At 35.1% G+C, this 14,890-nt stretch overlaps 1 protein-coding gene across 2 annotated transcripts in view; it reads left to right on the plus strand.

The window, feature by feature from the left end:
* Positions 1–14,266, plus strand: part of TRIM24 (tripartite motif containing 24) — a 106,732-nt gene extending 92,466 nt beyond the window's left edge. For both annotated transcript variants that reach the window (XM_027842315.1, XM_027842316.1), the window contains exons 14-19: positions 267–435; positions 815–1,140; positions 4,602–4,734; positions 7,263–7,337; positions 8,918–9,067; positions 10,077–14,266. In XM_027842315.1, the coding sequence (XP_027698116.1) occupies positions 267–435; positions 815–1,140; positions 4,602–4,734; positions 7,263–7,337; positions 8,918–9,067; positions 10,077–10,286 (1,063 nt within the window). In that variant the 3' untranslated portion in view covers positions 10,287–14,266. The remainder of the gene's footprint in view (positions 1–266; positions 436–814; positions 1,141–4,601; positions 4,735–7,262; positions 7,338–8,917; positions 9,068–10,076) is intronic.
* Positions 14,267–14,890: the final 624 nt, after the last annotated feature.

Consider the following 14,890-nt stretch of genomic DNA (forward strand, 5'->3'; position numbering starts at 1 on the left):
GCTCTGTGTTCACATGTGTAGATAGGTATCTGTCTGTCTTGACATTTTTCAATTAGAAATGAAAGCAGTTTTTCTAGACAGCTCTTGTATTGCTAATACCTCTCCATTAGAGAGACTTGGTTCCTGTTACTGAGTATTCAGTAGGAATGATAAGTCTAGAAACCCACTTTGTTTCCCCATACTAAGGATATCCTGCTTGTAATATTGCAAATAACTTTACAGCATACAGACTTTTTTCTCTCTTCCTTTTTTTTTTTTTTTTATAGCTCTGGCTCTTCCAGCAAACCAACAGGAGCTGATTCTACACACAAAGTCCCAGTGGTTATGTTGGAACCAATAAGAATCAAGCAGGAAAATAGTGGCCCACATGAGAATTATGATTTTCCTATTGTTGTAGTAAAGCAAGAAACAGATGAAGAACCTAGATCTCAAAATGTAACCATATACATCATAGATACTGTTCTTAGTTTGAAGGGTGAAATTTTTATAGTCATTAGGCAGAAAGGAAATCTACCACCACCATTAGAAATAACTGACTTTAAAAAAAAAAAATGTTGCAACAATGTCAATAAGTATCATGAATACCATTTTGTATCCTTGTAACATATTTTTTATATAATTTTGCCAACTTTGTTACAAGATGACATTATTTGAAACATGTTTATTCAGAATGTCTAATGTGTACAAATATTCAATTTTTATGTTGTCTTGAGGCAGGGGAGAAAAATCAGCCAAATAGGATAACAGTAATGGGGGGAGGGGGATTTTTTAAAAAAGAGTCCTTTTCAAACTTTTTTTGCCTTTTCCCATGCAGACCAACTTTCCAAGAAGCATACTTACCTCACTGCTCTTGGACAGTAACCATAACACCACATCTGAGGAAGCTGCTTTAAGAACAGATGCTCCTGACAGCACAGGCGATCGACCAGGACTTCACACGAGTCCTTCAAACGGAAAGTCTGGATGGGGGGGTACCTCACAGAAGTCACCCCTTCATGGTGGAGAAAGCAGAAAAGAAGATGACCCCAATGAAGACTGGTGTGCAGTGTGTCAGAATGGAGGGGAGCTCCTTTGTTGTGAGAAATGCCCTAAAGTGTTCCATCTTACTTGTCATGTGCCTACATTGATGAATTTCCCAAGGTAAATTGAATCTCTGCGTCTCATTCTTACTGTTCTTTACTGTTTTCGATGCTAAAATAATTGTCTGTTTAGTAACTCGGTATGTCCCACAGAAATTGCGTATCGGGAGCACCTCTGTCAGCTGTTACTAACTAGCCAATTGTTCTTTTGCTTTAAGAGATAGAATTTAGTAGAGTCACTTGGGTTCTATAAAATAGGTTTAACGGGATCTGCCATCGTACTTTTATGTTTTCGAATTTTTCTATTTTAATTTTTTCCTCAAATTCAATGAATATTCTAGTATTTGTAGAGTACTGTGTTAGCTGAGGGTGGTATAAAGCTTAAATAAGGCATTATTTAATGTTCTCATCAAACCTGCATTTTACTCTCAGACTAGATATGATCCCTCTATGTACCTGTGTGTCTTTAATTTTGTCTTTCTAAAATGTTTATTTTAACTGAAATTTTTTCATACTTATGGATAGAACTTAAGATATGAATAGAATTCTTAATGATAGGCCCTTGTAACAAGTTAGACTTTATGGAAGAATTGAGGAAAGCTAAAGATTGTTTACAAAATGGAAAAACAATAATATTTGTTTTTACAGCCCTGTTTTTCAAAGTGTTCGAAGAATGTAAGAAAGTGTTGATTGATCCATCACATTTGAAAACTGTTATTTGTGTCCTCTAAAAAGTGATTGATTTCAAAAGACATTTGTGAAAGTCAGTACAGGCAATATCATTCCATACCTTAGTTTAGAGTCTTTTGAACTTCAGAGTTACGTTGGCATTCAATTAACATTATGTACTTAGAAGAATCTTGCATGTTGCCACTTTCATTACATCTTCCTTACCTTAACCTTCATATTATATAAAAATTGTACTTTTTCAATGTCTTCAGTGACCTTCAAGAGCTTTTTAGCCATTTTCTTTAACATTTGAGGTTAATCAACCCTATACCACACCTCCTTTGAAGGAGAAACTTTTCCTAAATTCATCCATGCTACTGCGCTTTGCTGACATTGCTTCCACCTAACAAATGAAGAGATTGAACTAATTATATTTCCTCTTCATTCTTTAATCTATGATCCTGCAACCTAAAGCTCAGTCCTTTTTCTCTCTTTATACACATGAATGACCTGCACCTGTTCTGTAACATCACTTATGTTGATAACCATCAAATTTTCACTTCTAGATTCCAACAGAACAGTTCTACCTAAATGTTAAGTTCTGTGTTAGATAAAGTATGACTTATCTACCTCCCCCATCTTACTTACTATCTTTGTTCATACGCCATTTTGCAATTCGTTCTGTCCTTTGTGGAAAAAATTAAAAGAATTAAAAGCAGCTATGTTATTATATTCTCATATCTGGAAGATGCTTTAAAAATTAGCTAGTCTAACTTCATTCCCTTATCTAGTTAGTCACTAAATCTTTGCATTTCTTCTGAAATACCTGTCAGCTAGTCAATAAGCATTTCCTTTGGGCTTACTATGAACCAGGTACTGTGGTACACAAAGACAAATATGAAAGAGTCCCTGCTCTCAAGGAGCTTAAGTTAAGTTCTATTACAGAAAACAATATTTACATAAGTATTTACAAAATAAATAGAAACGTAAAGTTGCTGGAGGAGGAGTCTGAAAAAGCTTCATGTATGTAGAAGATGGTGTTTGAACAGAATTTTTAAAGAAACACAGGGTGGCAATGAGAAAGGAAGTTCATTTCATGCAAAAGTATAAAGACAGGAGATGTTGTTTTATGTGTGAGGACTAATAACTTAGCCTGGCCACAGAGAATAGGAAGGGGACCCTAGAAAATCAGGTTGAACTGGGTTGTCAACAGTTTTAAAGGCTAGGCAGAGGAACTTAATAATTTCATTATAAAGGCAGTAGGGATAGCGAGCAGCTATTGTTGGTTGATTAGGGGATTGACATGGGCAGACCTGTGTTACTTTTTTTTTTTTTTTTTAAATCACTTTTTTAGCTGTGTATAGGATGAATTGGCAGTGGGAACGATTTGGAACAAAGGTGCCATTACAATACACAAGAGGATATATGGGTCTAAATTTTTGTGGTAGCCATTTGAATAGAGTAAATAGACAGTTAATCAGATATCTGGGGTGAAAAAAACATTTAAGTCTACCTTAGTTCATGCCTTGATCAACTCCCATCTAACCTATTGCAAAAGCATGCTAACTGATTGCTTTTTCTCATCCCTTTAATCCATCCTTTGTAACATCAGCAAATTATGATGTTAACTCAAAGCTCAAAGCCTTCCACTGACTCTCCATTGCCAATTAAGTCTTTAATTTTATCAGTAATCTTAAATTTAACCACAAAATCCTTTTATAAATTGGTTCCACTCTGTCCTTTTTCAGGAATTATTCAGTGATATCTTTACAACATCCCTCACATTTATCCCTTTACCCCTGCTGACAGTCTCACCTGGATTTTTGCAGTTAGCTTCTAATTATTTTCTTTGAATCTCTATCCTATAAAACTTAACGTGCTAAAGCACATTTCTAACCATGTCACTATTGTGCTTTTAAAAGTCTTGACTGATTTCTACTTTCTTTGAGATAAAATACTACTTCCTTGGCCTGGTATTTAAAGTGTTCCGCAATCTGGTGTCCCGTCTGCCTTTCTAGCCTTATAGATACTGCTCTTAGAAGCAGTAGCATTTTTGGAGGCTATCCCTTCCCCCTCCCCCCACTCTCTGTGTTAGTGCTCAGATTAGCTTATTTGTAAACATGTGTTTCTCCAGCACAGCATAAAACTTCACACAGAGGTGTTTCATGTTTATCTTTGTATCTCCAGCACCTTGCACTGTTTTGTACATAGATAGTTAATTTCCTGATTTAAATGACCATGAATCTTTTGCTTTGACCTCTTTTGCCCCCTTACTATACCTCAAAGTTGCCATGCATATTTCCGACTTTTAAGTTCATGATTTTCCTCCGCCTATAATGCCCTCCTGTCTTTATCACATTGTACTCGTGGATTTGGTGGGCTAGCACTTGAGTTTAAACCACCATTCCTAAATCTAGGTAGGATTTAGATAGAAAATGACTCTTCTTTGAGTACATATAGCACTTGGGGTTTTTTTTTGGTGTGTTATTAATGCATAACTTTTTAACTAACTTTATCATGTGATTATTATCTGAATTAGATTGTGAAGCCCAAGGAGGGCCACGGCCTTTCTTATAGGTCAGAGAATGTTGAGCTGAAAGAGGTTATTTCTTCCAGTACTATATATATAATAAAATACATATTGGACAATTCATGAATAAATACCTAATATAAACCTGCCCTATACTTGGACTGAGGGAAAAGTGGAACTCCTGGTGAATTAATTTTCTTGTAAATCTTTCATAATAAAGACGGAGAAATGCTCCTAAAAATTATACACAAGGGTAAATATAATTCCAAAAAAAATCCAGGATTGTATTAAAAATTCAACTGTCATTTTTCTTTTTATCCTAGTGGAGAGTGGATTTGTACTTTTTGTCGAGATTTATCCAAACCAGAAGTTGAATATGATTGCGATGATCCCAGTTACAGCTCAGAAAAACGAAAATCTGAAGGGCATGTAGGATTAACACCAATAGATCAAAGGGTAAGTTTCAGTTCAATGTGATTATCCAGCCTTTGAATGTACCTCTCAATCAAGGCTTCCTTCATATTAGTGAAGAAATGTTTTCTGAAAAAGTCGATTGTAAAAGTGATTTTCCCTCCTCTAAATTAAAATACTTTGGTAATGCTTTTATAATAAAAGTAGAGATGTTTCCCACAGTGGAAAATATCACTCAGGACCCTATGGTGAAAGTTTTCTAAAAATTAATTTGTGTATTTTAATTTTGGTTACTTGAAGAAATAAGTTTACAATTAAAATAACAATGATAGTAATAAATTATAAAGTAGTATCAGTATTGATAGACTCTAAGGTCCCTTTTAGTTGTAAAAGTTATGTACCTTTGAAGATTTTTCCAAGTAAGAGAATATCACCCTATATTATACCAGTGTGTAAGGAGCAAACGTGGGAAGACTGGTGCACGTGGGCCTAGAGCACTCAAAAAAAGATAAGGATGCTAAGACATCTTTAGATTCTGTAGATACTACAACCTGCAGCTTCTTCCAGTTTGCTTTGCAATAATCAGGAAAAGATTTTGGTACTTATTGTCCACCCATACCATTTTCTTGTCTGTCATAGACAAGTTTGACTAAACCTGGTCCTAAAAGGCTGTGGTAATTATTATTTAGTTTCTTCTGTCCTGGATGATTTAGTTATCCCTTGACCTTTCCAGCTTTCATGTCCCTTACCAAGTCCAAATATATTCCCAGAAAACAATAATTAAGTGGACCTGTAACATGTAACTTTCAGTAATATTTCTTTTATCACATTTCAGTTTTCAAAATAGTATATTCCACAAACTGCCTTCATCAACATTATTTCTTCATATGTGAAAGACAGAAAAATGTGTTTGTCTTTGTTCTCTAGTCCCCAATATAGAAACATAGAATTGTTACTTTCAACTGTAACATCAGAGGACATCTTAACTCTCCTCTGAGACTGTCATCTAGAATATCGCTGACAAATTGATATCCAGTCTGTGTGCTTCTAGACCCCAGATTGCTTCCATGTTAGTCTCCAACCCATTCTATTTTTTTAGTAGCTCTAATGATTAGAATATATTACCTTCTCTTGAACCTGCCTTTTCTTAACTTTAACCCATTCAACCAGGTTCTGTTCTCAGGAACTGAGGAAAATAATTGAATAATGTTAATACTCATGTCTTTCCTAAGTCTTTTCCAGTATAAGCACCCCCAGTTCCTTTATTCAACATTATTTCAACAACCTTACCCAAATCCTTGTTATATTCCTATTAATCAATGTGCTTTCCAAAATCTAGCACCCAGAATTGAGCATCATACTCCAGACCAGTTCTGATTAAGGCAAAGTATGAGAGAAATATCTTTTTCATTATTTTGTACACACTGCTTCTATTAACGTAGTCTAAGATTGCGTTAGCTTTCTTGAATACTGCATCACCCTTATACTAAGGTTGTGGTCCACTATTAAGCCACCTCTATTTACCTTCATCTCTTCTCTTTCTCCACCCCCCCCCCCCCCCCCCCCTTTTTTTTTTTTTTCCCTCCATGTAATTCCTTTTGATACACACTTTTTCACCACTTTCTTTGGTTTGGTTTGTTTTTTAGTCAAAAGTGCCAGTGAATTTTATTTCCCTTATATTTTTCAGTCTTGCCTTTGTTAATATAGCCATTTTGATCTCCTTAGATATACTTTCCCTCTCTCATTGGAATCATTTGCTGCTGTGTTACCAGAATTTTGTTCCTGAGAAACTCACATCCTTCCTAAGCTAGCTTAGTTTCTGCTATATAAATCCTACTTATTCTGTCTAAATATTTTGATATTTGCTCTCCTAACTTCCAAAATGTGTGTCATTGTGCCTAGAGTTCCCTACCTATTTCAATTTGAAGGTGTATAACATTTCTTTCTTAATTGGTCAGAATCATGTTTAAAATACCAGTTTCACTGATCTATTTAGCTTCATATTCTGCAAAATTTAATTACCTGCAAAGCAAATCAAGAGTTAGTCACCTGATATTTATGTGTCTGTAGCAGATGGTCAGAGTTTTGTGTTTTGTTTTTTTTGATCACCACTATATGATAACATTATAGTACTGTGATCTGTAGCAGAAACTTTTCCAGTTCTTTCAGTTGGTCATAACACATAATAGTCCCTCCAGTGTGATTATTAATCATTTGTATTTCATTTATATTTACCTGGTAATGATTTCTATTTTCAAAAAAAAGTAAGTGGCTTTACCCAGCACTTCTCATTACTCTATTTTATGACCACAAGAAACCTTCCCCGATCTTTCTTAGCATTAGTTCCTTTCCTCTGCTGATTATCTCCAATTTATCCTACATATATCTTGTTTGTATGAGTAGTTTTCATGTTATATCTCTGGTTAGTTTGTTAGCACCTTTACGAGGTACTATTCTTTGCTTTCCTTTTTATCCCCAGCATATAGCATGCTTGTTGACTGAATGACTGTTAAGTATGCATTTGCATTTGTGTAGCCCTGTTTTATTTTTTATTTTTTATTTTTTTTGTTCAGAAGTGTGAACGACTACTTTTGTTCCTTTACTGCCATGAGATGAGCTTGGCTTTTCAAGATCCAGTTCCTTCTACAGTAAGTATTCATGTCAGTACTCAGTTCTTGTAATAAAAAGAAATGTGATTTGTCCATTAAAAATTGGGGGGCGGGGGAGCTTTCTTTTTGACAGTACAGTGTTTTCCAGATTTTTTTTTTTGTTTAGAATTTGCACATGAAACCCATGAAGCTTAAGACTCAGTACTCATTTAATATTTTCAGTCTAAAGAACTTCATAAACTGGCTTAAAGTTTCTGTATTTGTTGGCCATATTTTTCCTAAATGAACCTGAATTCTTCTATCATACCTTCACTTTCTGTAGCAGTTTATAGCAAATTTACTTTTGCTTTTTCAGGAAGCTTAGGGAACTTCTTTCTTGTTTGTGTTCCAAGTAAGAAACTGCTTGTTAAAATCTATAAATTCTTATTAGGGGCAGCATAATATATAAGGGTGGTGTCAAACTCAAAATGAAAGGGATGCCTGTGGGTACAGATTGACTTAAAAACATAATACAACGTAAAATAATGCTGATTTTTAGTTTTCTGGTTGTATTCAGTATTTCCTCATTACATTTTAATCTAGTTTTGCTGCCCATGACTCTTGGTATATAGTAAGCTTTGTTCCAGAAAATTATCCTTTGAAACAATCACATTATTTTGATTCACATTGCATATTTCCAGTGGGCTGGGACAGTTACCATATTTTACATAATTATAACTTTGAACAGTACAAATAAAAATATGTGCTACCATTTCAAAAGTTCAATTATTTATAGTAATTGAGATCTAGCAGTTGTCTACAAAAGTAGAATCCTGATTAATCCTAAGTATAATAAAGAGAATGCTGGATTTTTTAAATAAGGGGACATGCATTCAAATCCCAGCTTTGTCACCTGTATAATCTTCAGCAAATTACTTCACTCACTACTCCAGTCCTCAGTTAACTCATCTGTATAAAGAGAGCATTAGGCTTATTTGATTTCTAAGATCTACAAATTCTAAATCTATGACGGTATTATCTATTGTGTTGCTCAAGGGACATAACACAAACTCTCTAGGTACCTTTAATAAGGTAGAAAAACTTAGCTTTTGCCCCAGATTAACCAGTTTAGTGAAGTTTCCTTCATGGATTTGCATTTTAGGTATCCCTCATTTCAGGATGCTGGGAAGATCCCTTTGCCCTCAGATTAAACCTTTATAAAACTTGTAATTTGCTCATTTGTCATAAGGCTTAAAAGCCAAACTTAATTTACACTAGTATTTGTGTATAGCCACTAAAGAATAGCTCGAGAAAAAGCGTACCTGGGGAGGCTTTTGAGGTAACAACACAAACTTCACTTCTTTATTTTTCTCAGACTTTCCCTCTTCTCCCATCTTAATTTCCTAATCAGTGAGTCTGAGACCTACTATAAATTATTTTGAAATTCTCCCAGTATTTCCACTTAATTTCTGTTGATTATATATGCTATTTATAAACCACCACTTTAACAGAAGCTACGTAGAACAGTTGGCTAGTAGCATCCAGAGGTATTTCATCTTAACTCCAGAACTTAACAAATATATAATCTCTCTTGAGACAAAGCATACCAACAAGTAATGATACCTGATTTATTTTCAAAGGTGCCTGATTACTACAAAATAATTAAAAATCCTATGGACTTGTCTACCATTAAGAAGAAGCTTCAAGTGGATTCTCCAGTGTATACAAAACCTGAAGATTTTGTGGCTGATTTCCGACTGATTTTTGAGAATTGTGCTGAATTCAATGAGGTGAGAAAAGAAAATAACAGTGCTATTTTAGAGATATTCTTAATTCAGAACATCTAAAAATGTTTTACATCTTACAAAGACAAATTTATTATCATTTTGGTAAAAATCTGCAAGAGTTCATATTAATCAGGAGAAGTTTTGAAGACCAGTTTTCTGCTATCTTGAGAGAGAGCCTTATCCATTTGGAAAATAATTTTGTCATTACGCAAAACGTAGATAATTATTTTTAAAGTAACATCCTAAAATTTTCTCTGATTCTAACAGCACTGAATACCTATAGTATTTTTGATTTGAGGAATTGAGAAGTCAAAGTTGTTTGAGGAACAGCTTATCTTTTGCTTGGGCTATCCATAATTATGTAGACTTTTCTTAAACTTTTGCATATTTTCAGGCTTTTTATGATCTTTCTTTGGAGATGATTTGCATATATTTGCTGCACTCTCAACAGTATAGTATTCTTTGTGTTTTGAAACTACCCACTTCCTTTCAAGGAGTGCTATCTAGGTGTGTTTGGATTGGAGACCAGTTCTGTTCACGTTCACTTGAACTGTGTATTTTTCAGTCATATAGACTTCAACCGTATCTTCCCCTGGTTCCAGATTAAAGAGTCTCCTAATAGATATTTTATGAGTTCTCATGGAATTCATCCGTCCCTGTGACAGTTATAACTTAGAGTCTTACACTGTTCCTTACACGTAGTAAGCACTTGATAAAGTTGTTTGTTTTTTTAATTGTATACCTGCTATCTAGGCCTTTGAATTTTTTTCCAAGCACGTGGAGAAACATAGTTTTAAACATTCTTTTCTGGACTTTTTCTCCTTATCCCAATTGTTTCTGTCTTGATGTACAGTGACCAGAACAGTATTCAGTATTCTTTCATTCATATATCATTCCTACACAGCCAGTCAAGTCTGATCAAACTTTTGTATAGGGAAAAGGTATGAGGTTATAATGAATTGGTGTTTCTCTTTATATCGATTTTGATCACATTTTTCATTTCCTCCAATAGCCTGATTCTGAAGTAGCCAGCGCTGGTATAAAACTTGAAAGCTATTTTGAAGACCTTCTGAAAAGCCTTTATCCAGAGAAAAAATTTCCAAAGCAGGAATTCAAGAATGAAACGGAGGATACCATATTTAGTGATGATTCAGATGATGACTTTGTTCAGCCACGGAAAAAGCGTCTCAAAAGCATTGATGACCGCCAACTGTTTAAATAAGTGGCACAGTAGCAAGGACTGGTTTGAACTTATTTTTTTTTAACCTTTTTATTAGTGATTAACATAATTGCAAGGAAAAATCCATGACCACTCTGACTTTTGGGTTTGTGGATGTTTAATAGCTGTTGATTTCCTTAATATTCCTCCCCCACTCCACCTCCTCACACCCACCTCCATTATGGAAGGGGAGGGGGAGAGCATCATTGAATTTTGAGATAGACCCTTCTCCTTCTCTGAAATCATAAAACAGTATCTGAAAGGGTAGCTGCATAACTGTATTCTAAAGAAAGGAGAAAGGCTTTATTTAGAGTTAAGGTTGAAAATTTAAATGTGGTTTCAACGTGTGAATTAATCCATTTTCAGAAAATGTGATACCACTACCCATTCTTACCAAAGGCTCGTGGCTGGCCATTATAAGTCTATTCTACTGTACTTAACAGTATGCCACGAATATGATATTAAATGTCCTAGGATACTGATTGGTGCGATTGCAGTGTAGGTAGATGCCACTAAGGAAGTACCTGATGGTCTGTCATGTAATATGGAGAGTGTATTAAAGAAAAATCAGGAAAACAAATGCTTGGATTTATTTTTTGGCTTGTCTGTGAAGATGTTTTTTGTATCAGGTATGTTTAGGCTACTAGTCATTCATTTCTGGAACTAGTGTCTTCTCTGTTACTGCCTCTAACAAATTAAGTACAGATGTGACTTGTTTTTTACTATTGATAAAAGCCCTCCTTCATTACCACATGGCTTTTGATTGAATTTTTTGAAATGCAGCCATTTGTGCTGTATGTGATGTGAAGTTACTTCACCATACTCTTTTGGGCATTAATGAACTTTAAAAAAAAAAAGAATAAGTAGTTTCTGTGATTCTCACTGTCTCGTGTTGTTTAGGATGAAACTGTGTTTCAGTGTAAAGCTTTTAATGGAATTTTTGTTAGATGTTCTCTGGAGCGTTTGCTGTTACCTGCCTTGGTTTGTAATAGTGTCAGATCTCAATAATGTCATCTTAAACATTTCTTTATGGTTGACCTTTGATTAGATTTCCCTTCCCATCAGGCCTGATAGAAACATAAAGTTCTCTCCTGATTTCATATTGGGCCAGGCTTAAATCTGCTCATCCTTTACTCCTTTTTGTTCATTGTTTTTCAGGCTTGGGCAGATTATTAAAAGGAAAAAAATGTAGATTAGGGAAGAAGGAATGAAATAGCCTAGCTGTAATTTTCTAATATATTTGGTGAAATGTTTGTTTTACACTGACAGAAATTTGGTGAAATTTTCTTTTGTTTGAGGTGGTAATAATATACCACAGCTGAAGTTAGAAGAATCCTTATAGCTTATACCACCTGTCAAGGACAAATATCTGGCCAGAGCACTTCAAAAACATTGCTGTATGATGATATTCTGAAGCTAATTAGTTGGGTCTTAAGGTGCGGCTGAGGATGACACACGGAGTAAATTAACCATAAGCAATAGTTTCATTCCCATTTCCTGTACAGAGATAGTTCTTGCTCCTAAAATATTAATACCGCTTTCCATGTCAGCTTTTGTAGGATCTTTTAGAGTTCTTAAACCTGGATTGTAGACTGAAGAAAGTAACTATTATGAGGTGTCTGTACGGTTTTGAGTATCATTGTGGACAAATTGAGAAAAGCTGTTGTTAATAGTTGACATTTTTCAGCAGTGTCAGTCTAGGTATGCAATGGCATTATTAGCACAAAAGCTCTTGAGCTGTTATGAGTGTTTTGTCTGTTGGGCTACTTTTCTTGTCACAATTTCGTACCCCATAGACCTTCCCTACTCATCCCTTGGGTTGGAATAGAACAACATAGCTAGACTGTTGTAAGGAGGGCAACCAAAGGGATGTGAAGCTTGAGCAGGGGGAGAATGTAATTTTCCAAATAAAACTGAGCCAGAATTCCTGCAAGCGTGTACATACATACCTCTTACTGTGGTATTCAGTGCCATACCATTTTATTTTTTTGTTTTTCAGTGCAAACTGTCAGGTTACCTGCTTTACCTCTGCTATATTTAAGCATTTGAGAGAGAGAGAGAGAGAGAGAGAGAGAGAGAGAAAGCTCTTGTTCCTATGGTTGAAGTGCTTTCCTCACAACAGTAGGTAGTCTTAAGTGTTATTACTCCAATTTTACAGATGATGAAACTGAAAATGAAAGAGGTTAATTTGTCCAAGGTTACATGGCTAGTAAGTGTCTGAACTACAACTTAAATCTGGATCTTCTGATCCGGTATTTCTACTACACCACACTGCCTCTGAGTGTATCTCTTATAAGGCCACCTGGAACATTGATTGTTTCAGTATTACATTGTGTGAGATCATCTCTGCGATTTTCTGTAGCATTTCTAAATGCCCTATATATCTTAATTTCAATGAAGCATATAAGCTCCTGCTACTATGTGCTTGGGACTCAGGTTACAAAGTTATAGTGATACAGTCCTTAAATTACCTCGTATTGCCTGCTACCTTATTAACAAGTCCCCCTGGTGCCTGGCTGTATCCTAGTCATAATGTTCCTGTACCCTTTTGGCAGAGAACATTAAGAGAACCGTAGTCTTGCCGCATCCCTGGGATGAAGAAAGGGCTGTTAAAAAGTGTTCATTGTGACTCAGGCTTCCCTGACCTAAACTTGTGAACTCCAGCTTCTACTTCTGTCTTGGAAACCCATGAAGGCTTTCCCTTCGGAATGGTTGCAGGAGTCAGAGATGTAAATCTCAGAACTGCAGTAGCCCCATTTATAAACTCTATTCTACCTTAGCCCTAGTATCATAGTTCTGGAAGACAGTAAAAAATAGGCTGGCCCAACGTCCTGAACAATTATTATGCACCCCAAGCATTGTACAACTTTGTAGCAGGGGAAGCCAGGTATACAAGCAGTGACTTACTGACAAGACCACTTGGCCTAGTATTCACAAGCTATTTCTTTTCAGAGTTTTCTTAATGCAGCAGAACTTTAAATATAGTAACTTATATTACTGAATTTAAACTACTTCATGTCAGTATTTGGTAGTGAAATATTCCTTAAAAATTGGATGGTATTCTATTTATTTCCTTTCCTTGACTAATTTGAAATTAGGCCATCCTTTAGATCATTTTTGAAGGGAGCAAGGTTGCTAGTTTATAGCACTTAAAATAAATGCCAGGAAACAAACCTAATAGTCTTCTCCCCTTGCTCTGTCAATGGTACCCTCTTCTAACCTAAAGACTGTGTGGTGGTTGTACAACAGAACCAATAGAGTGTAACCTATGAATACTTTCAAAACAGAGTATGAGGTTGTCCCCACAGTCAAAAGGGTGAGTATTAGTTACTCTGATGATGAATTACAAAGTCTTATTTTATCAGACAAGCTTGAACTTTCAAGTCAAAATCCCATAATGAAGCTAGTAGGACAGGGAAGTAGGGGAAGGGTCTTCCGTTTTCCTAGGGCCTAGTCCACAAATTAATATTATGAATTCAGAAAAATAAGTTGCTGCATGTGATCAAAAGGTTTATAGGTTGAAATGGAAGGTTTATTCATTTTTTGTATGTGTCCTGCATTCATTATAAATGAGAGAAATAGAGTGATCTGATTGGCTGTTTGAATTACAAGCATCACCATGAGTTCAACCACCCAATTCCGTCTTAAAAATTAACCCTTTAAAATAACCATGTAAATATTTTTTAAACATTTTATAACATTGTGTAAATTTATATTTAATGTCTTTTTACAAACTGATTGCACCTAGCTTTCATCTTTGTAACACTGGGTGTGAAATTAATGGGCCATAATTCACATACTGGTGGATCTTGTTCCTGGGTAATGCTAGCCAATCAGATTACAGATTTCTTTCTTCATGGAAGAATCACTTATTTTATTGTGAAGGACATCTGATACAGTAGTCTTTGTTACTGTTATGTATGGAATGTTTTGTTTTTGGCAGACTGTGGTGCTTTGATTTTAATAAAAGAAACTTGAATGAATGTTCATAATGTGAATATTTCAGCTCAAAAGAACTTTAAAATATACTTACTCGTGCAAAATTAGTTCAACATGGCATTTTAAGAGACTCCTCCTGTCTTTGTATACATAAATGGTAGGAATTCGATATCTTTAATTATGAAGTTTTAAAATACTAAGCACATTTTCAGTTAAATTAAAATGTAGACCACTTTACTAAATATGTACAGAGCCTTAATCACAAGGTTGAGTAGCCATATATCAGATGACCCAAAAGTCTTAGTTTAAGTTTTAAGCTTTTAGTACCTTCAGAAGTATAAGTGCTACTGACTTACATAAAACATCTTCTAAATGTTTGTTTAGATTTCTTTTACACTTAGTTATGTGAATTTTTTTTTTAAAAGAAGACGCACCCTAATCATTAAGCATTATTTACCAACAGTTTCTGGATAACAGTTTGTCAGACCAGTGGATCAGTAGAGGAGGTCCACTTTACTTGGTCACTTTCTCTGTCTTCATCAGATTCTTTCTTGTGAGAACACATCAAAACCTCATTCTCTGAATAATCGTAAGTCTAGGACTGCAAATGCGTTGAGCAGCAGCTAATTAAAATTCTTAATAGAATGAGATGTTTATGTTGAATTTTA

The sequence above is a fragment of the Vombatus ursinus genome, unplaced genomic scaffold (genome assembly GCF_900497805.2).
Source record: "Vombatus ursinus unplaced genomic scaffold, bare-nosed wombat genome assembly UNPS02014870.1, whole genome shotgun sequence".
NCBI lineage: Eukaryota > Metazoa > Chordata > Mammalia > Diprotodontia > Vombatidae > Vombatus > Vombatus ursinus.